At 38.9% G+C, this 24,201-nt stretch overlaps 1 protein-coding gene across 1 annotated transcript; it reads right to left on the reverse strand.

Annotated features, from left to right (window-relative positions):
- Positions 1-942: 942 nt before the first annotated feature.
- On the reverse strand, positions 943-23,845 carry BMS1 (BMS1 ribosome biogenesis factor). The gene is made up of 23 exons (XM_055720646.1): positions 23,791-23,845; positions 23,213-23,454; positions 22,048-22,238; positions 21,423-21,502; positions 19,721-19,909; positions 18,980-19,122; positions 17,559-17,680; positions 16,655-16,848; positions 15,804-15,940; positions 14,416-15,245; positions 13,482-13,583; positions 12,204-12,361; positions 11,574-11,655; positions 10,548-10,624; positions 9,341-9,523; positions 7,466-7,654; positions 6,668-6,848; positions 6,074-6,132; positions 4,909-5,031; positions 3,752-3,899; positions 2,650-2,825; positions 2,162-2,323; positions 943-1,460 (listed from the first exon to the last, which is right to left on the reverse strand). The coding sequence occupies exons 2-23, from the start codon at positions 23,386-23,388 to the stop codon at positions 1,224-1,226; spliced, it is 3,939 nt and encodes a 1,312-aa protein (XP_055576621.1). The 5' UTR covers positions 23,389-23,454; positions 23,791-23,845; the 3' UTR covers positions 943-1,223.
- Positions 23,846-24,201: the final 356 nt, after the last annotated feature.

The following is a 24,201-nucleotide window of genomic DNA, read 5'->3' on the forward strand; positions in this document are numbered from 1 at the left end:
GATTAAGAAAAACCTGAAATGCTAAACGTTCAGAAAAAAATTATTCAGCAGAAAGCTTGTGTGTGAGGCAGCCTGATCCCACACAGGATCTCCCATCTGAAACAGCACATACTATTACAGCGTAATAGAAATAATAATGAATTTTGGATTGATGAAGAAGAGTAGGAAGGAGACCAAGAAATTACCGATGTTATCTGACCCACTGCCTGTTTGAGGATGAAGCATTAAAAATACATGTATCACAGTAACTATTTGATACCACATATGGCATAAAAAAATAAATTGCTCTGCTTTTCCAAGAGAATGATTGTTCAAAGCCTCTTGCCATGCGAGAAAGACTTCAACTCTCAGTTAATTTAACAGAATTGCAACCATCTACTGCCACTCTGCTCCATTCATCTTAAGAAAGTCTGACACTGTACCACCAAAACAAACTGGCTGGATGTAGGAAAGTGTTCCCAAAGAAGCAAGTTATTCTGTCTGCACTTACCTCACACAGAATCACCAAGTAGTTAAACACATTTGGGAAAGGTCTAATACTGCCTGCCTGGAAAGCTGCAGTGACTGAGGGATCTACTGACAGCCTCAGTGTGCCAAAACTGGTTAAGTAACAGAAGATCTGGACGGAACATTATTTGAAGATCTGCTTGATGTCTAGTGAGAAGTGGAATAAACTGAGATACTTTCCTCCAGGACCAAATGATCTAAGCACAGGAGCGAGCTACTCTGGTGCCATCTGCCAGCACATCAAAGCTAGAGAATCCAAAACTTCTGCCCAGTAACAGCTGATCTTCACGTCTTTTAATGGAAGATCTGCCAAGGGCAAAAATTAGGCAACGGCTCAAAGTACTGCCAACACAGGAACACATTTGGAGACATCCAGAGTTCTTTCCCCAAAGCAGTCCACTAGTACTAAGACAAAACACAAAAAATATTCTGTAATTGACATTAAAATACTTTATTGGCTAGACAGAATGTGCAGTATGGATAGAAATATACTGAAATACAAAGTCCTCCAGAATACCATGTAGAAAAACCAAAATCCATACTTCTTATGTATATACATTGCCAAATGTATTCAAGAGTGTGAATAAGGTCATATTTGCATTTTTTTTTCCTTCTCTTGAAAGCATATCTAGTGCAGTCCAAGGCCTTTTTGTTTCTTAAAAAGAAAATTGCACAGCTACCCTATTTCATCATTTGTCTGGAAATCTGATGAAATTTTACATACTTTTCTCTGCCTTGCTAGATCCTTTCAAGCTTGACTTCTGCCTCTTTTTTTCCCTCTGTCCCAGTATGCGATAGATTTTTTTCTTAGCCTCCTTTTGCCTCTGGAATTTCTGTTCATCCTCCTTCTGCTTAACTTTGAGATATTCTTTAAGTTGTTCCCGACGTTTCACTTTGGCTTTCCTGATCTTATAATTATTCACTGTACTTAAAGCATTGAGTAAGGCTGATATCTAAAACAGAAAATAGAGCATCAGTACACAAACAGTTCAGTTTTGGTGAGCAAGAAACAGTTTAACCCCAGCAGAGAGAATCAGAGATTCAAAGCAAGTTCCTAATTATTTCTGCACCTGCCACCCAATTTCTAAAATGGTTTAATTATTTGTCTTGTTAGGAAGTTAATCAAAGGTTTCATTTTTGCAAAACCCGATTTTGGCTAGATACTATTTAAAAGGCTATGCCTACTTGCTACTATAGAACACTTATACTGCAGTTTGGAACTTCCTGCCTTTGCAAACACACATAATTCTCAATTTTTGAAGCCAAGTATTTGCTTCAAGTCCTGTCTCTATTAATAATGCATAGCAATGACAAGTCCAATAAGAGACCACAGCTGCCAATTTAAGTTGCCCATAACATAAAAGTACTACATCCAACTGAAATACCTTGCAAGTGCTGTGACAAGGACAAAAGTCGTATTTAGTCTTCAGGTGACCTACTAGTTTAAAAAATACACACTGTACACTCAGTGACAGTTCCAGATACATACTGCATGCCAAACAGGAACAAAACAAACTGCAGGTGAGGATTTTTCACTAGGAGCATGTATGTCTTCAACACTAGCAGTAGATTCAAGTGCTAAAAAAATAGTTAGAAATGGTCCAAGCAACATTTACCCTTCAGGAGTCCTTGTTTCAGAGTAAGTGATAATTACCTTCTTTTCATGAGGCTCCCTGATAACAGCTGGTCTCCACTGGTCTTTTGGAGTCTTGCCTTTCTTCTCAAGATTCTTAGGCTTGTTCTTAAAAGGCAGAGCCTTCTGCAGTGCTTTAGGAATGTGGAGCTTATTGAAATGCCTCTTCTCCCTCACAATAGGCTAAAAGAATGATATAGAACATATATAAGATTCATGATCTTAAAAGCTTTTATTTTGTTTTCCATCTTTCAGGGGAAAAAAACCTAAACCACCACAAATCAAGAAAAAAAGCAAACACCCACCACCACCACCCCTGACATCCAACTGTGAATGGTAAGTTCACCCCAATTTTCCTACAGCAAAAGTCTCAGCAAACTTCTGGAGAAAACTTCTGCCACGTGCATTGCTTTTCTCGGTTTGCACCGGTCTGAGGCAGAGTACAAATCTGACTGTGATCACTGGTTAAATAAAAAGGGGGCTGGGGGGAGAGGATGTGTCCAATATACCTTATACAGAGAATCTTTGTTTTGTTTCAGTTTAATGCCTCGCTCATGCCTCAGCTGGCCTGTTGTCTTCATTCCACTCCAACTGTCTTTCTCACCCACTGGCTTCAGCAAGGATGTTACAGGGTTATAGAATGTCGGGATGGAAACAGGATACCAAGTCCTCACAAAGACAATATCTGAAAGAAAAGGAAATGTTATTTGGCTCTATAACAACAGTTCATCACATCCACAGTCTATGCAAAGATTGCCTGAATATAATAGGTAACTAATATCTAGACCACGTGCTAATACTGTGTTTGGTATATATATAAAATCTCTTCAACATGAGGCAAAAGCAACATAACTATTTGTACACTTGGATTCTGCAAAACCCCATAAAGTCATAAACAGTACATGTTCCTGAGGAGCAGCCAGCTGAACAGCACCCTATTCATTACTCATATTCAATTGAAGAACTAGCAATGGCGTTCATATATGTACCTGTGCCTCCACTATTACTAAAAAAATCAATTTACTTTTCCTCTGACTACTTTAATAAAAGAATTTGCTTGCTTTTATTTTGCACTAGCTGTAATTTCAATGGGTTTAGGAAAACAGAGGCCATATAACCCCAAATAAGCATGAACTCGTTTTCTCAACATCACAGTGACACTCAGCAAATATACAAGCTCACTTACCCCCATCCCCTGCATAATTTCCCCAAAAGGTTAGGGAACACAGTGAACTAGAGTTACAATGCCACTCTTTGGAGGTCTCAGAAAAAAAGTCTTTCTAGCACTTGTACCACTAAATACAATTCATCTTCATGTTCAAGGAGAAAAGCACACCTTGCTGTGTAAAACACTTCAAAACACTCCGAGAAACAGGTCTCCAAGACAAACCTTTTCATCTGCATACAATACGACTTCCGAGTATAACTGAAAGAAACCCAATATAAAATATACTTTATTTTTTTAAATTTCACTCTGCATCTCACCAGGTATTTCATGCTCTTTGAATTTACATCTCAATTATCAGATTCCAGAGATTCTGACACACGGCTTTTCAACCTGTGAAGCGGGATGAAAGTTGTGCGATAACTTACACAGAAAGTGCAACTTACCACTCATCAGCAACTTGTCTTCAAATGTTGCTCTGAAAGCTCCTACTGGAGTTCGAAGGGCCTTTTTGATCTGTCCCCGGATACCACTCACAGTACGAATTGCTGCACCTTCAAATTTAGCCACTTCCAACTGAGAGTTAAACATTCCCTGAAAGTGTGAATTACCTACCATTATTCAAGATGCTAAGTCTCTCTCTGTGACCCAGGTAGGCCACAAAAACATAAGTAATTCCCACAAGTATATCTTACAAAGAAATAGGAAGAACATAACCTTGCCTTTAAATGCTAAGTGTGGACCACACCACAAACCTACCACGCCAACTTTAAGATAACTTACTTAGAATCACATACTACAAGCCAGGCTTCTTAGCATTAAATATAACTAAAATTTCTAAAACATAACATATTTAGAAGAGAACTAGGCAGATTCTCTTAAAGTCACATGCTGGAACACAGCACACCTTAAAAGCAACTCAGCTGCCTTAAGTTGCTAGCTGTGAGGCTCTAATGCAATACAGCTCTCCAAGGTTTGTGCTTCTTTCATACATCACAAGTAAGTCAGGAAAAATTCTGTGTATGCTTAGTCTGAATACTTAAGTGCTTCACTGTTGGGATCAGTGCTTCATTGCTTACTGCCCCAAAAGCAGAATAAACCTGACCTCTTCCTGAGCCGGAAAGTACAACTAGGGACAGCTGGAACGTCAGTGAAAATTCACTTCTGCAATGCTTCCTGCCCCAAACACTTTTGTAATTGTCCTAATCACTGCTAAAAGTCATCCCAGAGCTGAAATTCAGTGGGCTCAAACTGCCTGAATGACACCAGAGACAGGTTCACATTCTCCAGAGGTGTCTGCCACTGTGGGAAGCTAATCAGTGGGTTTGAGTAAGGATGGGCAGGGGGAAACCACATTGAATGTGAGCCAGAAGACTGTTCCAGAATTTTTGTCTCATTAAAAATAATTCATATTCATTGGCTAATGATTAGCACCTTTAGAAAGGACAATGAAGCGAGCTCAAAAAAACCCCAAGCAGCTACTGAGATCCAGAACAGTATGCAACAATTACAGGGATCTTCTGCCTCAGGCAAGACAGATGTAGTCCCAGGTTGCATTCCTTCCTAACACCGGTACATGTGGTTTTACAGTACACATACCTACCTTAATAAAACAAGTGTTCTTAAAAATTTTGAATGGAAAACCAGTTAGCTTTAATTTCTTTACAATAGTTATAGATTTATCTAAATCGAGCACAACTCCTGTCGCAGCAATCCGGAAATCAGGCTGAAACATACAGAAATGAAAGACATTGCTGAATGTATATTTGCCACATAGCAAAGAAACCATTTCAATGATACAATTTCACTGCTTTTTACAGGTGGAGTTCAGAATTTATAACCTTTACAGGGGTACAGCAGCTGACAAAATGCAAATTGACTTTGTACAGACTAGTTGACTTGCCGCTGACATAACATTCCTACCATTCACTAACGAGATTTTCAAAACTGCCATTCTAATTACCTTGGAAGCAATCTAAGAGCCCTTGTTATCTACCTCCGCTGTGTTCTCTTTAGGAAACAGAATCTTACTCAGACAGGAAGTCTCAAAGGAGAAGTGCTTTGTGCACTGCTGTAAGTCACTATATTATGCTAGGGACACATGACAAAAATAGCTTTTTAATACATGTAACAAGATGACTGGGTAAAAGGACTTGAAGGGTATTTTAGGAAGGAGATAATCATCACCACTCCAATTACCGTTGTGGCTCATTACAATGTCATGCAAGGCTTTTGTTACATATAAACATAAATCTACCTTTTGGTAATACGTATGCAAAGGCCGTAGTTGATAAATACTGCTTTAACATTATTTAAATTAATTCAGATACTCATAAACATCCTAACAAGACATGGAAAAGTCACACCGAGAGCAAACTATAACAGGAACATCAGTATCTCATCCTGTAAGAAGGTTCAAAAAGTTATCTAAATACTTAGTACCTGAAAACCAAGTAGGTATAGATCCTTTCACAGAAAACCACAAAGTAGTATTTGTCATTTTCAGTGTTGCAGATTTTATTTTTGTTAAATATCATTATATTTTAAAATTGTTAAATTGATTAAAAAAAAAGGAAACAAAACCACAAAGCCTCCATCCAGTTTCCCATCTAATCATAATACACCTTTCAAAAATTTGAGCCCACCTACCTTCTCAGTTCCTACAACATCAACACTTTATCGTATGTAAACCTTCTTCCCTAAATCTATACATTTCATCCAAAGACCCATGGAAAGCAGTAATCAACATTTTGTGATAACAAACCTACCGTTGCACCACTGACAGACTGAACTGCCAAAAATCCTGTCCCCTGAGGAGTGATGGGCCCTATAAGGAAACAAAACATTTACGAAAAGCTTTACTACACAAAATCTAGCCTCTACTTAAAAGTCAGAACACTTTGAAATACCTGCCAAATATTCTCAGTGAATATAAAAAAAAGTTTACAGCATTCAAGTCATTACTCATGTATATAGCCCCATGACAGTTAAAGGAATGGTTAACAAGAAATTATTCACATACGGAAGCATTTGCATGGCTGGGCCCACCATGTGTGCAAGTGTCTCTCTGCACCGAGCCAACAAATCAGGTTCTTCTTTGATACAATACAGTCTAACAAAATGCTCAAAATTTGTTAAAAAGACAAATACTTCATAAAATTCATTCAAAGAATTCACAAATAATAGGCAACTGCCTATCTTCCCATACTATTTGGTGTTATTTTATATTCCACAGTGAACACAACTTTTCAAGGTCTTCTAATTCCAAAAGCTACTGGCTGAATTTCTTGATACATCCTGTAAAACTTGAGAATTTTGTAACAATTAAGTGATACAGGATAGTAACTCTAGAACATTCTCACCCCAAAAAGCTGCTCCACAATGCATATGTTGTGGTGTGTACTTTAGAAGCCTATGACGCCCATTATGATCTTCAATGTAGAACATCGGGATAGTCTGAAATCGCCTCCACCCTAATGAGAGGATTAAAGGATCACGTGTCTTAAGTATCTTCTTATACCATCGGTGCTTCTTCAGGCGCAACTAATTAGAAGAAAAGATGAACAATGCTATTACAGCATAACAGCATTAATTGTGAAATTCAAGCTTTAATTTTCAGGAATGATTGAAAGCAACTTCCATCTACACCAGAATTTTTTATTCAGTAAGCCTTCTGTCTTCAAATATTCTCATTAACACTAGGTTGACTGGAAAGACAAAGCTAATCAGTATTTTGCTCACTTTAGAGTCATGCTTGCATGCATACAAGCTATTATATCTAAAATATATATATATACACACATAGATGCTAGTAACTTTTCAATAGCCACTTGTTCATAGACCACGAACCCCACAGTACAATTTACATTTGCAATTTAGCAATCACAGTATCAGACCTTAGTCCCGAGACATCTCTGCAGATGAACATTAAACAGTAACTTCTTCCATTTCTCCCGTTAAGCCTGTAAAAATCCAGTGTCTGCTACCATAGAGTTAATTGTGTCAAAAGCCAATCCCCTATTCAAGAGGCAAAGATGAAGGTATCTCTCTGTGCTTACTGTAGCTTTGATAAACAGAAAATAAATAGTAACTCCAGAAACTATCAACTCCAGAAAGCATACCTGTCCCGACAAAGTGCACTCGCAGCTTTGGCTACCTACCTGTACATAGCCGACGTTTCCTTCACTGTTGCCTAAACCACCCAGAATAATAGGATAATGAGGGTCAAAATTCAGGACAAATTCACATGGGACATTCTCAATCTCTATTCGAACATACATCCCAGGCCGGTAGCCCTCATACTGCACTCTGGTCTCATCATCTTGATCTTCAAATTCCGCTCGATTAAGCTACGTGACAAAGAGAAAGTCACCACATGTTTTACAAAACTGAAGTATTAACAACTTGTTCATGAGGTGCCAGTTCTATTTAAAACATGCTAACATTTATATAAATCTTCTGGGAAATATCTGATAGGTTTTGTGACTTTTTATTCTGAACAAGATCTCTGCCACCATGAATTCCTTCCAATTTGAAATCCCAAGTGGGCCTGTTAGTCTGCTTGAAAGACAGTACCCAAGAGAAGCAAATGACTGAGTGACTTCTGATGTATCTTTCATAATGGTGACTTTGGATTTTAAAGATATAACTGTCAAAAGCACATTTTTGATTTAGAAGCCTGAGTAACTTTTAAAGTGAACGTCCTGATCTTTAAGGTGTCACTTTATGAGGAGGCTGGGCTCCTATCTTACTCAGCAGCCTAAAAACACTTCTGTGCATCCTCACACTGCAGACCATCAAAAGGGTCTTTTCAAAGCTCTTCTGTACCATATGAATGTAGATATTGTGTAAATATTCAATAAGATAGCGTTGTGAATAACAGAAGTATCACCCTCCTGTTCTAGCTCCTGACATTCAGCTACCTATAAGATGCCACATTTAAGCAAATTCATTATTAATTTTTCTTCTCAAAAAAATTTTGATTCAGATTGAGATATGGCACAAATCTTCTCATCCAAGTTTGTTTGGGGTTTTTTTTCCAGAAGCTTTTACACATCCCCACTTTGAGATCCTTGCCCTTCCATCCTGCAGTAGAATCACTGCTGATACGTATTTCTGCAACAGGCCTTAAGTGAAACTGTTCTGAATTATCTTCTATTATTTTACTGGAATGTCCTTCTTTACACTTTAAGCTCTCTTAGCAAGCACATCAGTATACCAGAGTTCATATGATCACTTAAGACAGAGGCTAATGCAAGAGGGTAATGATTAATTTAATAACTATTTAGGACAAGATTTTTTCAGAAGAGAAGGCAAAGTTATGAGCAATATAAGGCAACGTTCTTCCAAGTCATCTAAAGAAAGCAGCTGCTTTCAAGCTTACAAGATTTCATCTAAAAAACTGAGGCCTGGAAACAAAACCAACACCTCCAATTCTGGATACAGTTACCCTGAAGCAATGGTCATCGATTATTTTTTCCTCAAAATAACCTGACAGTTTGATGAAAAAGACTGCCACATAGAACTTACTTATCCATTAATAACATAGCAAAAATCACACTAAAAATAACATCAGGAAAATATTGGACGCAAATTATCATGAGAAAGATTTTGACCTTCCTACACATAAAAGGATGCCTTTCCCCACCACCCATCCCACCTCCTCCTCCTGAGGGGTACCTTCTCTCATGGGTTTTTTTGAGATCTCTCACGCTAGTTCCACCACTAAGGGACAAATGAATAACTGTTAAAAATTTTAAGCAGATGAAGTTATGACTTATCCAGTGATTTAGAATATAGTTTAACTACTTAATTAAAATCAAGCTTTCAGTTGTTTGGACTGTTTGTCTTTCCAGCTAATGGAATCAAAGAGTTAAACCATAAAAAAAAACTACAAGCCTGTATTTCTTTGCATGTACTTTCTGAAGTAGCTCCTAAATGTCATGCGTGTTTCCAGGAAAAAAACCTTTGGCAAACACTGCGGGGTGTTTCTGAAGATGTACAGCCAGATAAACCGCCCGGTTAACAGTTTGTACCTGTGCTTGTTTATGCATTTCTTCTTTAAGATCATCAAAGTATGTGGCATCCCCTTCATCATACTCTGCATCAAACATTTCTTTCAGTTTCCGTTTCTTGTCCATGCGCTCCTTTTTCTTTTCCTCCTCCTCAGGTTCTGGTTTGGACGTTTTTCCATCTTCCTCCTCTTCTTCACTTCCAGACTAATCAACAGCAAGTTATCAAACACATAAAACAGTTCACAGAAAACCACCCATTCTGATTAACAGTTAAAGATATATAATCAAGTAACATTTTGTCATAATGCAAACTATTAGACCCTTCAAAGATGATAACTTCTGTCTAAAACTGAAGTCATTCAAACAAGAAGATGTAACTTCAGCAGTGACCAAAACATTTAATGATCTAATCATATCCCTTTTCACTGAGAAAACCTCCTGACTTAATACTTACTTTAATGACAGGGAGCAGACCTAGCACTGCCCTGTCTGTTATTCTGCAGCTAAAAGAAGCCCACATAATAAAAGAATAAAAAAAGGAATTGTTGATTGCACTGAGTAGTAGCATGCTGGAAGGCAGCACTCTAAAGGCCAGAAAGGAGGAAGTTTGTTCACGACCCATTTGAAAACTGCCAAAATGATGCCATTGCATTTCATTATAAAATTGAGGGTAAAGCCATCAAGTTGCTCAGTCTGAAAAAAAAAAAAATGATTTTTCTATCTGTAGTCACAGACAACTACAGTTCTGTTCTTGGAAGCTATCCAAGCCATAGCATAAAATTGCTTCCACCAGCTTCTTTTATGCAGATATGAGAAACAACTAGGAAACTGTCAGTTTCCACAATTTGTTGTGTTTAAACAGAGCGCTGTAATCTTCTGCATCAGATAAAATGACACAGTACAAACAGTTACGATCACATTTGGTTTTAAAATACTTCTCTCATAGCTCCACCTCTTGATTAAGCCTGACACCTACTGTTAAATAAGTGAGGTGACTTCTCCCACATAATTAACTTTAAGCAACAATGTAGTTTGAGACTAAAAACATGCCATTCCAGACATTTATATGTTCCAAAGTCCATAATACATATACCTTTTCCTCCTCATACCCATTGATTTCTTTCCTATTGATTTGTGAAAACTAAACTTATTACACAGGACACCTATCTCTTAATCAGAAACTCATATACATGTATGTTGCTAAAGAGCATAAAAACACAGGTCAGACCTCATCTCCTTCAGCGGCATGCTTTCCTTTGTGCACAACACCGGTTTCAAGATCTTCAAAATCTCCATAAAGTTCTTCTGCAACAATAAGCACCCAAGAGACCTGACAATTAACCATTCTGTTATATTGTTCCATACAATTTCTCTTATTTTCAGTATTGTGTATTTCTCTGTACTGCTTTTAGGTTAGTTTCAGCCCAAATATTTTCTCTTCCCATCAACAGTTTTGTAAGTCTGTTCTGCCCTCTCTACAGTTTCAGGTGAAAATTCTCAGCTGAACATCAGTGGCTTCTCCTTTTCCTTTCAATCACTTCAATGTTCTGATTTTAAAAATGTAAATAAAGTCCAGATAATTCCAAAGGATCATGCAGCACACCAGTCAGCACTCTAATGACACCAGCAGAGCAAATGAGCTATCTTTGAAATTACCTGCTATATTTTAATTTTTTAAAAATTAATAAAAAGTTTAAGTTCAAAACAAATGCTTATAGAAGCCTGTCAAACCAAAATCATTTTGCATATAAGACACAGACATCTTATTAGTATTTTCTAAATATTTCACAATTAAGGAAAAAAAAAAACAAACCAAAACACACCACACAAACCACCACCTCCACAACATCTGAGGACAGATCTCACTTTTCAGTCAGATCTGAACGACCACTTTGTCTTCCCACTAAAGAAGAATTTCTGTTTATTTCTACCAAGACTATCCAAAAGAAACCATGCGAAGGGGATGAACAGCTGACTGATACGTAACTCAAAGCTGGCATGGCCAAGTGTTGACTAAGGACTACTTCCTAATTTAAATTATATAGCCTATTTTCAGAATGCGCTACTTGCCTGCTGTTTGTACAGCTATTTACAGCAATGTTTAATTATATTACCATCTGTATAATACTTTATGCAATAGTTTGAAAAAAATTTGCAAGTATATTGCTAAAGCAAAACGTTCTACATACATAACTACAAAGTCATACTTCTCTTAAAAATCCTGTATAATCATTTTTAGAAGTCTTACACATACCATCTTCCTCCAACAGTTTTGCTGCATCTTTATCATCTTCCCACTTCCCAGTAACAAAGCAGTCTCGAATACTGCTCATAACCTGCAAAATAACAGTATCGTTGCCTTGTCCAGTTACAGCTTGTCATCAATAGAAACATCCTCCAATATGCTCCCCACTCCTCCATCAGAGATATGACCTCAGAGATAATCTGATATTCTCACACACAGCTCCACATCGAGACATCATTACCAACTACACAATGCCTCAGCAAAAGCAGGACGTGAAACCAAATACAACTCTTGCCCAAAGGTCTTTACACTAAAAATGTCTCTACGCTACATCGTATTTTCACTTGGGGTTCCCTTGCTTTTTACTTTTCAGTAAATAAATAGCACACTATGATCCACCAAACAGTCAAGACAGCCAAGCATTAAACTGACCTACTCTAACATTCCATTCCTGTAAAAACAGACCTTGGAGCCCGTTTGCTTGTAAATACTTATAAGGACAGCAAGTAGCAGAAGATGGGACGTTCCGGCCGTAGCTCCCATAGGTCTGTTTCAATTACAACTCAGTAGTATTTCAAGAGAAACAGCCAGGACATAACCACTATAATATACGCAGCAGCAATTATCCAATGGTATTACCTCTTCTAAATCCCAGTCTTGTGGCCTTTCTATCAGAAATTTGGAGCAGTCAAGAGCATTAGCCTTCTGTTTGGATGCTTTGTCTGGACGGCTGACATGAAACAAACCTCCAAGTTCATCACCTCCATCCTCACTCTCGTGGTCCTCATCCTCGACAGCTAAAGGAAACACAGAAGCTGTGATTATTTCCCCCAAAGTACATGGATTACATTAACAACCTCTCTTCTGCCTTATGTTCCACAATACCTGCAGTAGCTTGGGGGGGGCGGGGGGAGGGGCAGAAAGATGCAAACTAAAAACAGTGTTAAAAACAAAAGACTGAAGAAAGGTATATTGATCCAGTGTAAGAGTTAAATTAATACCCTCACAGGGACAAAATAAGGAGAGCAGCAATCAGGGAGATACTATACACCGGGATCATCGTGAACTTCAGTTGTGCAGTTGGTTCCACATGGAAACACGTAATTCATTTCACAGATTCCACATAGTTCAAACTTCTTTGAACAACCTGAAATCTGGTTCTATTTCCATACCTGGAATAATTGAAAAAAAAAAAATAGTAACTGCCCAATAAACAAACACATGATGTTTGTTGTAGAAACAATGCCAAAACAATCTGTATTTCAGAATCTGTCAGCAAACCTTCCTGCTCCTGCACTATGGAAGGTTTACAAAACCCAAATTCTCATAGTGTTCTACAGAGGTTCTGCATGATGAGGTTTGTACACTCAGACAACTACTGGAAAAGTTGTGAATTAAACAGGACAAATAACATAAATAGCAAATTTTCTCTTCCTTTTAAGCCAGCTAGCTTTTCTTTTTCCTTGACAAACACCCTTATTACAGACAAAACAGTAAGTCACATCTAAGAGAATATTCCACTCTCAGTCACTGTGAAACAGAAATTCCGGAGAACAGCCAATAAATTATATTCCTTTATGAAACACAATTACCACAATGGATTTGCATAGTATCTACCAGATAGTTCTATAAATAACTGAACCTTAAATGTTTCGGGGAAAATAGTTGTATCGGAAAACATGAGTAACAATCAAGTAGTCTGCAAAATGAGCTCAAAATGCTTTTTATTGGAGAAGTAAAAACAGTCTTTTATTACAATTATTAGTGAAAATTAGTATCAGCAATGAAAAAAAGTCAATTAACTCTCTGAAACCTCCCAGTAAAAGACAGTGCTCAAAGATGCAGACTTGCAAACTTGGTAACAGCTAAAAAGCTACCATATATGAAGACAGCACAAGTTTCCAAACAGATTTGTACCTGTTCCATAGACGAGTTTACGAAGATTGGGGGTTGAACGTTGCTGTCTTAGAAAGGCCTGAGCTGCCTTCTGTGCAAGGTCCTCTTTCCACTTAAGTGCACCTGAAAAGGGAAAAAATTTGCATTCTACTTCCAAAAGTGAACAAGAATTAGGAGCTATACACAAATAATTTAAATAAGGACATGACAACAGGCTTAAGAAGTGTAGGCACAACCCAGCTTCTTTTTCTCATGCTCCATATATAGACCAAAACTAAATTGTGGCTAAAAAATCCTACCACTGATTTTTTTTTCCTGACAAGTCCTAATTTTAGGACAAAAGTTTAAGACATAACTAGCAATAATAACAGATTTGATCATTTTCATGGTGGTACGTGTCTTCTTCAGAGACCTGCAGAATGGCTGAGGTTGGAAGAGACTTCTGGAGGTCATCCTGTCCAGCCCGGTCACACCTACAGCAGGTTGCCCAACACCACGTTCAGATGGCTTTTGGGTATCTCCAAGGCTGGAGGTTCCACAACTTCTCTGGGCAACCTGCTCCAGTGCTCAATGAGTAGTTAATACATTTTCGCAACATTCCTCCAAGAATGTTTTATTCTTTCTAAATTTAATAAAAGCATCATCATTTGTTTTACACACACAGCCACAAAGATTAAAGTTAAGAGAAATATATGCAGAATCAATGACATTTATAAACTTAATCACCTCCATTTTAGGGAAAGGAAACCTGAGACCTGCATACCACACTGCAAATTAAAGGCTTAATAAAAAAGCAGATAATCCCAGGTTTCCCAACTTAAGTTTGCCACTTAACAACTACATATATAAATATATTTGAGGGGCAACATTATATAATATTTACTAATTATAATATCCTTTAACAATAAACCCAATTAAAAAGGGGCAGTAAAAAATGTTAACATTTACAGTCTACCTGCCGTGTCAGCAGAAAAATCTTTTTTTTCTTCATACTCCTCTTCCCCTCGCAGTAGATTCTCTACATCGTCATCCTCAGCTTCTACAGCTTTAAGTTTCGTCTGTCTAGTACTACCAGCTTTCTTAGCTTGAGTGTGCTGAAATCCCTTCCTATTTGACTCTTCAACTTCTAAGTCATCACGCGATCCTTCTTCACCATCACCCTCGACAGAAGAGTTTTCAACCTCAGATTCTGATGCTTCTTCTGCTGTACAGTTTCCTGAATCTGTAGTGAGCACTGCTTTTCTTTTCAGACTGTGATCTGAGATTTGTGATCTCATTTCTGTATCTTCACTATTTATTTCATACTGCTTAGATTCAGCTGCTCTTTTGGTTGCAGTCTCAAATTCACTCTCCGAGCTTTCATTTTCGTAAGTCCTTTGCTGCTCCTCCTCTTCCTCATCATCATATTCTTCTTCCATTTCACTCTCTTCAGGGCCAGTTTTTCCTCCTTCCTCTTCAGAACTCATCTCAAGATCATCATCACTGTCTGCAAATGCTGGCAGTTCATTCACAGCTTCTTCTTTAGCCACATCTGTTTTCAGACGTTTGGCTCTCCCAACAGCCATCTCTTCCCCTAATAGCTCTCTATCACTTTCCTCCTCAGCATCATCTTCATCATCATCATCACTTCCATCCTCAGACATTGCTTCTGCTTCTTCTTCTTGGTCGTCTTCTTCATCACTTACTGCATCATCATTTTCTTTCTCCTCTTCTTCAAATAATGCCTTCCGACGTACTCTTCCAGTCTTCAAATCAACCTGTCTCTCTTCTTTTGGCATCACAAACCTGGTTTTCCGAAGATCATATATGGGGTAAGATGGTAAAGCACAAGAAAATTTTAATGAAACAATGAAGCTTTATGTTAACATTATTTTCATTTTATCCTTTTTTAAACACAGCAAGGTTATGGAGAACATAACAAAGGCAATGGAATTCTTTTAAGTATGCAATGCTTAACTCAAGAATACACCCTATGTTATAGCCATAAATAATTCCAAGAAATATCTTTGTTTTCCCTGGAATGAAAACAAGTTATACAATGAATTTTCCTGGAGATTATAACTGCCATCCTCCAGAACTGTGAAAAACAACAGAACTGTTACCTAGGGCTGTACCAGCAAGGAACTCCTGGAAGGCAGGACTATACTGCCCGCAAAGCAAAACTCTTCTAATATCCATTATTCCTACCTCAAAATGCACGTGGCATAGAAGTAGTTTCAGAAGAGGAAGAATCAGGCAATAATCCATTCTACTAACTGTGCTCTATTGAATTTTTTTCCTAAATTAAAGCCTGACATTAAAGATTCATTCATGCTCAAACAAGGCTCAGCACTCAAAACTTACTCTTGTCCTACGTCTTCTGAACCTAAGGGTCTGGAGTCCATGAAGAGAGAGACCTTGCTTGACGCCATCTTAACATCAATGGCTGAATGTGTGGAGATGAGGCTCTGAACTAGTTCATGATTTGGTCTCACTTCCTCCTGGAAAGCCAAGATTTTTTTACTTTTCAGTTAGAGTGAATAAACAAGTGTCTAATAAGCAGCTTACAGTCATTAATATGCCTAAAACAAAATATGCATACACAAGAAAAAAATCCAAAGCATTTTAAAGAAACATTTTCTCACAATAGTAAGTTCTCCCCCTTCCCGTCTTCACACTTCAAGAAAGCATACAACATTAACACAAGGAAAATTCAAGAGGGCCTCCCTCACAGCACATAACCACTACAGTAAGTACCAGCAAGCATACATTATCACAGACCAAACGTATTTAACATTTAGCACAACACAGGGGAAACCACTGAATTCAATCTGTATGCAAACATTTTCCACCTCTTCCTCTGACCAGTCAAATCCTGTAAGTGACCTTCCACAGTCACCCTACCCTGCAAAATACACGTGATAATATCCCAGTACCAGAAATTTTTATAAATCTTAAATCGATGTCTGGAAAGTTAATGAAACTAACTTTAGGTACATAATATTAACCAACCCTTCAAATGTTTTGCACAGTATTTTACACAGAGACAATAAAATACCCCTCCTCTGAAATCACTAGAGAAAACAAAATTACCTACTACAGATACAGAAGGACTGATTATTTTAAATAAGCTTACTTTTAAACACTCATTTTGATTCTAAGGATAAAAACTATGTTTTGCAAGAGAACTCGAATTATCAACAGCATTCTCTTACCTCTTCTTTTAAAGCGTGGCTTCCACCAAGGTCAATATAAACAGCATCTTTATCATACACGATGCCCCCAACTCCTGAAAGAGGGGCATAGACTAGTTTCTCTTTCTCATTTAAGGAACGCTTCTTCTGCTGTTCAGGTAGAGCACAGGGGTCTGGTAGGAAACTCACATCGCTCACAGTAAAGTCTCCTACACCTGGGGCAACAGACAAGGGAAGCAATAAGGTTTTTATGAAGTTTTGATTCTGAAATTTGTGCAATTCCCCATGAAGAGATACGAGGGAAAAAATCTAAACCATCACAGCATTCAGTAATTCATCAACAGCAAAGTCTGTATCAAACATCCAGTTCTTCTGCCTTACCCCTGAACTTAGAAAAGCATACATAAGTTCACTGGCATACTGCAGAGCCCTGGGTTTGTCTGCTTGCTTTTAAATGAGAAAACCAGCAACTCTCTTTTCTAAGTAGGTCTGTAAATCTATTATTAAAATATTTCTGAATTTAAGCTTTTAAATCATTCACTTAAAATATTAAATATATTCAATGATTACGAGAAGTTTTACACAAGCCAAATTTACTTTCTACTATTAGGGCAGGTATGTTTTGCACTTCAAGCACCTTTTAAAGCAAAACACCTTTGAAAAACTTCAGACATTGCCAATACTGTGTTTAACACTGCACCAAAAATGCATAATTAAAAGCAAAACTATATAAATTAATCATTTTTACAAAAAAAGGTATTATGAAAAGTAATTTCCAAAAGCATAACGTGTATTTAGAAAGGTGAAAAATCTATTTTACAACATACAGTTTAAAGACACAAATCATTCCGCAATAAAAATAGCAACAGCTATGTTGTTATTCATACATCAGCACAAAAACAGTTTTAAGAATCTGACAAATTACCTGGCATATGAATTTGACTTCTGTTTTTTAGGTGTGCTCCTCTCAAGTACCCATAAAGTGATATCTTCCTGTCACATTTAGGATTGACTCGAACATCTTCTGGGTTTGTCAACTCTTCCATTCTACTCAACATTAATTAAAAAAAAAAGTTAGAATATCCAGCAGTTCTCCAACAGTAACTTTTGAAAAAATGTAATTTAACAAGGGAACTGCAGCATCACTTGCAGCCACTGCATGTTCTGCAGACTAATAATCAAAATCGAATGATCTTAAGAAAAAAAATTAATGGAAAAAAAGATCTTTCAAAAATACTTTTAAATTGTATTTTAAAACTCCTATAATCGTGTTCAACAATGTATTTCCAAAAGACTTACTGACATTTCACTAAACACATACTGCTTTCCTAGGACATAAGATTTTATACACTTTTCACACACAACCCTCCTTAAATCACTTTTGCCATTAGAGGGAAAACAACTGAAAGTCACATTCCCTGCAGCCATACAACACTTTATTTTCCCTAATAATAGGAGTGAGCAATACCAAAACTACCACAGGGAAGGGGAGAGGGACAGACTGGCTGTTTTGAGGCATAGCAGTGGGGAGAAACTCCTTCCAGAGCTCCTTTCTACACTGCACAAGGGAGGCCAAACAACCACACAGCCCAGGACGAAAGGCACACATTCTGGCTGCAAATCAGCTTAAAACCGACCTACCAACCAACCTAACTGTAACAGTTATAGCAACATAAAACAATGTTACTGAAAGACAAAAAAATATTTTTTTCTCACTTTCCCCTCTCTGTGTACTTTGCAGGACTTCGCATAATGCTTATCTACTTCTCTGACAATTTTTTCCAAAGAAGTGAAGCTTTGAAAAAGCTTTGTTCTAGGCACCTCGGACACTTGGTGGGAGTTTAGTCCTAACTGTAAGCATTCTGGCAATAAAATATGAAAGATGAGGTAATTTCTCAGGTAGGCACAGCCACCATCAAGACTGCTTCCATGTTCCAAAGAGACTGTGAATCAAATGCTGTATGTGGAGATGTAGCAGAAAGGGTGTTTCCAAGAACTCAAGAGGACTAATTCACCAGACATTACTAAATTGCTGGCATGCTGTTTCTTTTCCACAGAAATTAAATAAAATCATCAACAAGCAGGATTATCTTAGTATTTTTTTTCTGTGTTTCAAAAGTATTTACAATATACCAAACGCCTGTCTACATGATCCGATGCAAGTGAAAACTCAATGGCTGAAGTTATTGGCACAAACCTGGTAAGTACGCTTTCATTTCCCCAGAGCCATCTAGGTAACACTAAATACCCATTCACACAGAGCTGACTGGTTCTAGTATCACAGTTTTCTTAAACAGCAAAGTGCTGTCTATGCTGAGATTGAAGAACAGAGAGAAAAGCACACACCTGTCTGCAAGAACATATGGGTGAGACGTTTGCCAAGTAAGAGGTCGGAATTTCATAACTGAGATGAAACGTCCCAAATTGTGAACTTCCTGCTTCTGATACTCTCCGTGAACCATCCCAGACAGATAAAACAGCTTCGCACCCTAAAACACATTAAAAAGACATAAAAACATTAAATATCAATTAAATACCTACAAAACTAAAATAAGGTAATGCAATTCAAATTTGTCTCAAATTTGTTCCAAATAATTGGAAATTGTAGATTACAACTGGTTCCAAAAGATCAAGCTAACTAGTTCACTTGAATGTGAAAACGGCCCCCTGAATCTTAAGGGAAAAAACTCACATCCAGAAAACCTCGTACAAAGGTCAATTTGTCTCTCAGGCTGCAAGCAGCTACTCCTTTTATATATATATATATATATATATATATATATATATACACACTCCTGCATAACAGACCTTTTAACTAGTATCTCATGTTCAGTGGCTTGTCACACTGGGATACAGAATAATTACACAAGTATTTTAGCAAATAAAAGAAAGATTATACAATCTGACACAACATCAGCATTGCCCATTTATGATTTTAAAAATATATTATGTATAAAAATATGTCTAAATATATATGTGTATTATTTAAGAAATGTAAGAACATACTAAACACTTCAGTATCACCCCACTTTTAATTTCACTTCCACAATGCAAAATATATAGAAAAAAATAATATTTATGTCATACCGGGTACACTTCAGTCCAGAATCTGTGCTTTAACTTCTTTTTAGTCTTCCTTAATTGTTTGTTGTTCTTGAATGTATCGAGGTGGGTGAGAACTCCCATAATTTTGGGAAAGCCATGTACCTGACAAATGTTCAGGAATTCAAACGTCTCCATCTCAAATCCAAAGCTGGCATCAATAAGCATTAGAACCTGAAAACACAAGTCAGCATTTCATTACACTAATACCACAGTGACCACAGGAGCCGATGTCAAAGACCACACCTTTCAAGTCGTAAGCTTCTTAGGAACCAAAATCTTGGCAAAAAGTTTTGTTCTTTATTTTCGCATAACCTGAAAATCAGCTTTGGCTTTTTAATTAAAGTATGGGTCTTAGCTGCTGTAGAAGTTAGCGGGCCTTAGGAAATCAAATCTCTTCTACCAATCAATCAGATTTCCTTTATATAGGTTTGATTTGCTCCTTGTCTCTGAAAAAACTATAGAAGAGTAAGGCTGCTCTACAAATACAACAACATACAGCATCATAGTAAGGTCTGAATAGGTGTTTACTTGGTGAATTTAAAATAAGCAAACTTGAGTACCTTCCAACATCTGCAGGAATGTCTGAGAAAATTAATAAAAAAATACTTTGTGTCTTGGATGCACTAATGCCTCTAAGGCATTAATAATCTAAAATTAGGCAAACTTAGTTCACACATTGCAATTATTGTTACGCATCACTAAAACACACTGGCACAGGAAAACAACACCCAACAGTCCCATGAGAAAACAAGCAAAGTCGTATTAGGGCCTCAGCAAAACACATGGCAACCGACAACAGAGATCTGCAAGCGATTCTGTCATCTCAGCCTCCTAACAATAAAACCAAGCAGATGCTCAGCACCACCATGTGCAGGCAGAACCTCAAACATCCGTCACTTCTACTAACAAAAAATTTTAGTATTTTTTAATACATCTCCCTTCCTCAAGTAGAAAGCATACAAGTAGAACAGTATCTGGATTAGCACACCCACGTATTTAGATAGTTAATATTTACATAAGGATCCCAAACCCTGATCAGATAATAAACTCTAAATCCACACAGAATATATCTAAACAGGCAAATGGATCATGCATTGGGTCCCCGAGATCCATTGATGCAATAACTGAACCAAAAATTACGAGTACGTTACAATGGTGACCACACTCTGCTGAAATCAATCATAATACTACACAGTGATCTTCAAAGATGGAGACATCAGAGTGCATCACATAAAACCAGCCAGTAAACTAATATGTTACTTCTGCTTCATACATTAGTTGCAAGCTTCTTGACTAAAAACCATTCTCAGATTTTACATTTTGTTTGTAAAAATGTAAATTTTACATTTTTGTTTGACCAAAACACCTCAATGAAAAGTGACTATTACCTTGGCTTGTTGCAAGATCTTCCATTAAAAGTTTACAGTTGTACTTCCCTTCTTCCACATCCTCCCCACCACAATACACACACACTTTAATTCCCCCCACCCCCAGGATAAAGAAAGTCCTAGGAGTTGCTCCAGAACATTAGGTTTATTTTCAAGCTCAGTCCTGTTCTCTGAAACCGAACACAGTTTTTCCTTCCATAGCAACAGGTAGAGAAATCTGACATTGGCGCAGTCAAGTCAGAAGTAGTACTTTCAATATAAACTATACTAGAAATCACATGCCATTGTTAACTTACCAAATCAGCAACTTTAGCCAGGTCAATCATTGTGTTAATGTCACATCCACATTCAATAATAGTTAGCCTGCGTTTTTTACCTGAAATTACAGAATTAAGAATCAAAGACTGAAACAGAGGAAGCAAACTAACCATCCACTGCTTTCTTTTCAGGTCACATTCCTGAAGTTCGTCTAGAGTATGTGGAATTCAAATTCCTGTCTAGCATGCAGATAGACCAACATGCATCATTGCACTGGTGCCCGTTTTCAAATCTTTATAATTCTGCTAAGTTTTAACATTTTTGTTTAAAATTATCAGGTTGAGTACATGTTTTCAAAGGAGTTGTTTGGTCTTTTCAAAAAATACTACTTCCCAAAAGAATGGGAAACGTGTAGAGGTTAGAATGAAACCAGGAAAAGCCAGAATGAGGATCCCCAGCAGGGCAGAAAACAAGTTTAGAGGGGCAAGTCCCCCCAAAGCCTAAATCTCATTTTTCTTCTACTGTTAATAAGCATGCCTGGTAACACATTCAAATGATTTCTTTACAATGACCAAAAATTAAGAGAACATAAACATGTCCTAGCTCTAAAGGCAAGACAAATAAGGAGTGCAAAATAAGCATTTCCATTTCTCCTGTTCTTACCAGAAACAATTGTAACAGGACCCCGGATTTCAACCAGCTTTTGCCTTGTGAAGTTCTTAATGAGACATTTTATTAAGGTGCTCTTCCCCACCTTGGGAGGGCCAACTACAACCACCACCACAGGAGGAGGCTCCAAAGGAGTACGGTCGACCACAGGAATATGATGTTTTTTAGTCTTCAAATCCTGAGTTCTGAGAAGAAATTTGTAATAAATAAATACAAGAACTTAAGAAACAGTAATATATATTCTTTTTATGTGCTCTGCTTTCAGCTTGGATAAGTTAATTTTCCTTTTAGTAGCTGCTACAGTGCTGCGTTTTGGATTTGGTACGAGAATGTCGATAACACACTTCAGTTTCAGTTGATACTAAATAGTGCTTACTCTAAATCAAGGATTTTTCGGTTTCCATGCTCTGCCAGCAAGCGGGTGCACAAGAAGCTGGGAGGGAGCAGAGCCAGGACAGCTGACTCGAACTAACCAAAGGGATATTTCATACCACAGAACATCACGCTCACTACATAAAGCTGGGGAAAGAAGAAGGATGCAGGGAATATTCAGAGTTAATAGCATTTGTCTTCCAAGTGACACATGATGGAACCCTGCTTTCCTGGGGATGGCTGAACCCCTGCCTGGCAACGGGAAGCAGTGAATGAATTCCTTGTTTTCCTTTCCTTGCGCATGCAGTTTTTGCTTTACCTATTAAACTGCCTTTATGTCAACCCACAAATTTTACTTTTGATTTTCCCAATTCTCTCCCCCATTCCACTGTGGGAGGGGATGTGAGCAAGTGGCTGCGTGGTGCTTAGTTGCCGACTTGAGTTAAACCACAACAGAAAGTCTTCAGTATTTGCAAAAGCTTGGACACAGGTTCACCAAGCGCCTAGATGCTAACACATATGTGAAACTCCCACCAAGTGTAAGGAACTACATATATCTGTTTCCGTTGAGATTAACACGGCTGTACCACAAAACACAGATGCAGAAAGCATCACATTTCTGATACATGCATAAAATACAACACAACCTGGTAAACGATGAAAGCTTTGTGAGCACAGCAGTGAAAATTACACTATGTCTACTTCTACACAACGCAACAAAGAAACTTCATCCAACGCTTCTATCTAGCCAACCCTGTATGCTCTATGGCCAATTCCCATTTCTTACCTGTGGAAAGTTCTGGCCATCCGCACAGCGGACTGGACCGTAAAGGCTTTGGGGTTTCTCTTCCGCGCATTCTCCTCATCTCCTATTCCCAGATCATTGAGATAACGTTTCCTTTTCTTCTCTGCCTTTGGCCCACTATGCTTCACACGATGCTTCTTCTTCTCTTTTTCCTCCATCTTACTCTTCCAACAATTTATTTACAATCGATACGATGGGAAGTGCCTCCTCGTGCTCGCGCACGGCTGACAGGGGAAGCAAACGCGGTCAGCACACGCACACCGGTAACCAGCGCCCCGCCACCTCCGGGAAAGCAGCTGCTCACTCCCTGCATGGACGCACACGAGAAGCGCCGAGGCCCGCACACCGCTCCGCACCGCTCCCCGCGCTCGCCAGGCGGCCGCAGGGCTAGGCCCAGGCCATGCCCCGCGCCCCGCAGCCCGCGGGTCCCCGGCCCGGCCGGTACTTCTAACCCCGGGCAGAGCGGAGTCCCAAAGCCGCCGCGACGGCGAGCTGCCGGGCAAGCCACCCGCAGGCCCCTGCGGCCCGGGAGAGGGTCCCCCGGCGGCGCCGCCACTCACCTGTCCCGCCGCGCCGCTGCCTCCGCGTGGGCCCGCCCCGCCCGGCCCGTTTCCCTCCGCCGGCCCCCGGGAAACGGCGGCTGCGCTCGGAGTTCCGGGCGAGGCGGCGGCTGCGGCGGAGCGCTATTGCCGGCGCACACGGCAGCGAGGCCCGCCCGCCCGGCGAGGTGAGGCGAGGCGAGGCGAGGCGAGCCCCGCTGGCTGCGCTCCCTTTGGGAGCAAACAAGGGCGGCGGGGGCTGAGGCAGCCTGGGGGCTGAGGCAGCCTGCGGGCTGCCCCGCCGACGGCCCCTGAGGAGGGCTCGGCTGTCCGGCGGCCGCTCGGGGCTTGCGGGCCTGCCCCGCTGCAAACTGCTTGCTGCGGCGCCAGAATCGGTGTGAAGATCTTTTTCTTAAAAAAGGAATCCTTACC

This window comes from Falco cherrug, chromosome 9 (assembly GCF_023634085.1).
Source record: "Falco cherrug isolate bFalChe1 chromosome 9, bFalChe1.pri, whole genome shotgun sequence".
NCBI classification, from domain to species: Eukaryota; Metazoa; Chordata; class Aves; order Falconiformes; family Falconidae; genus Falco; species Falco cherrug.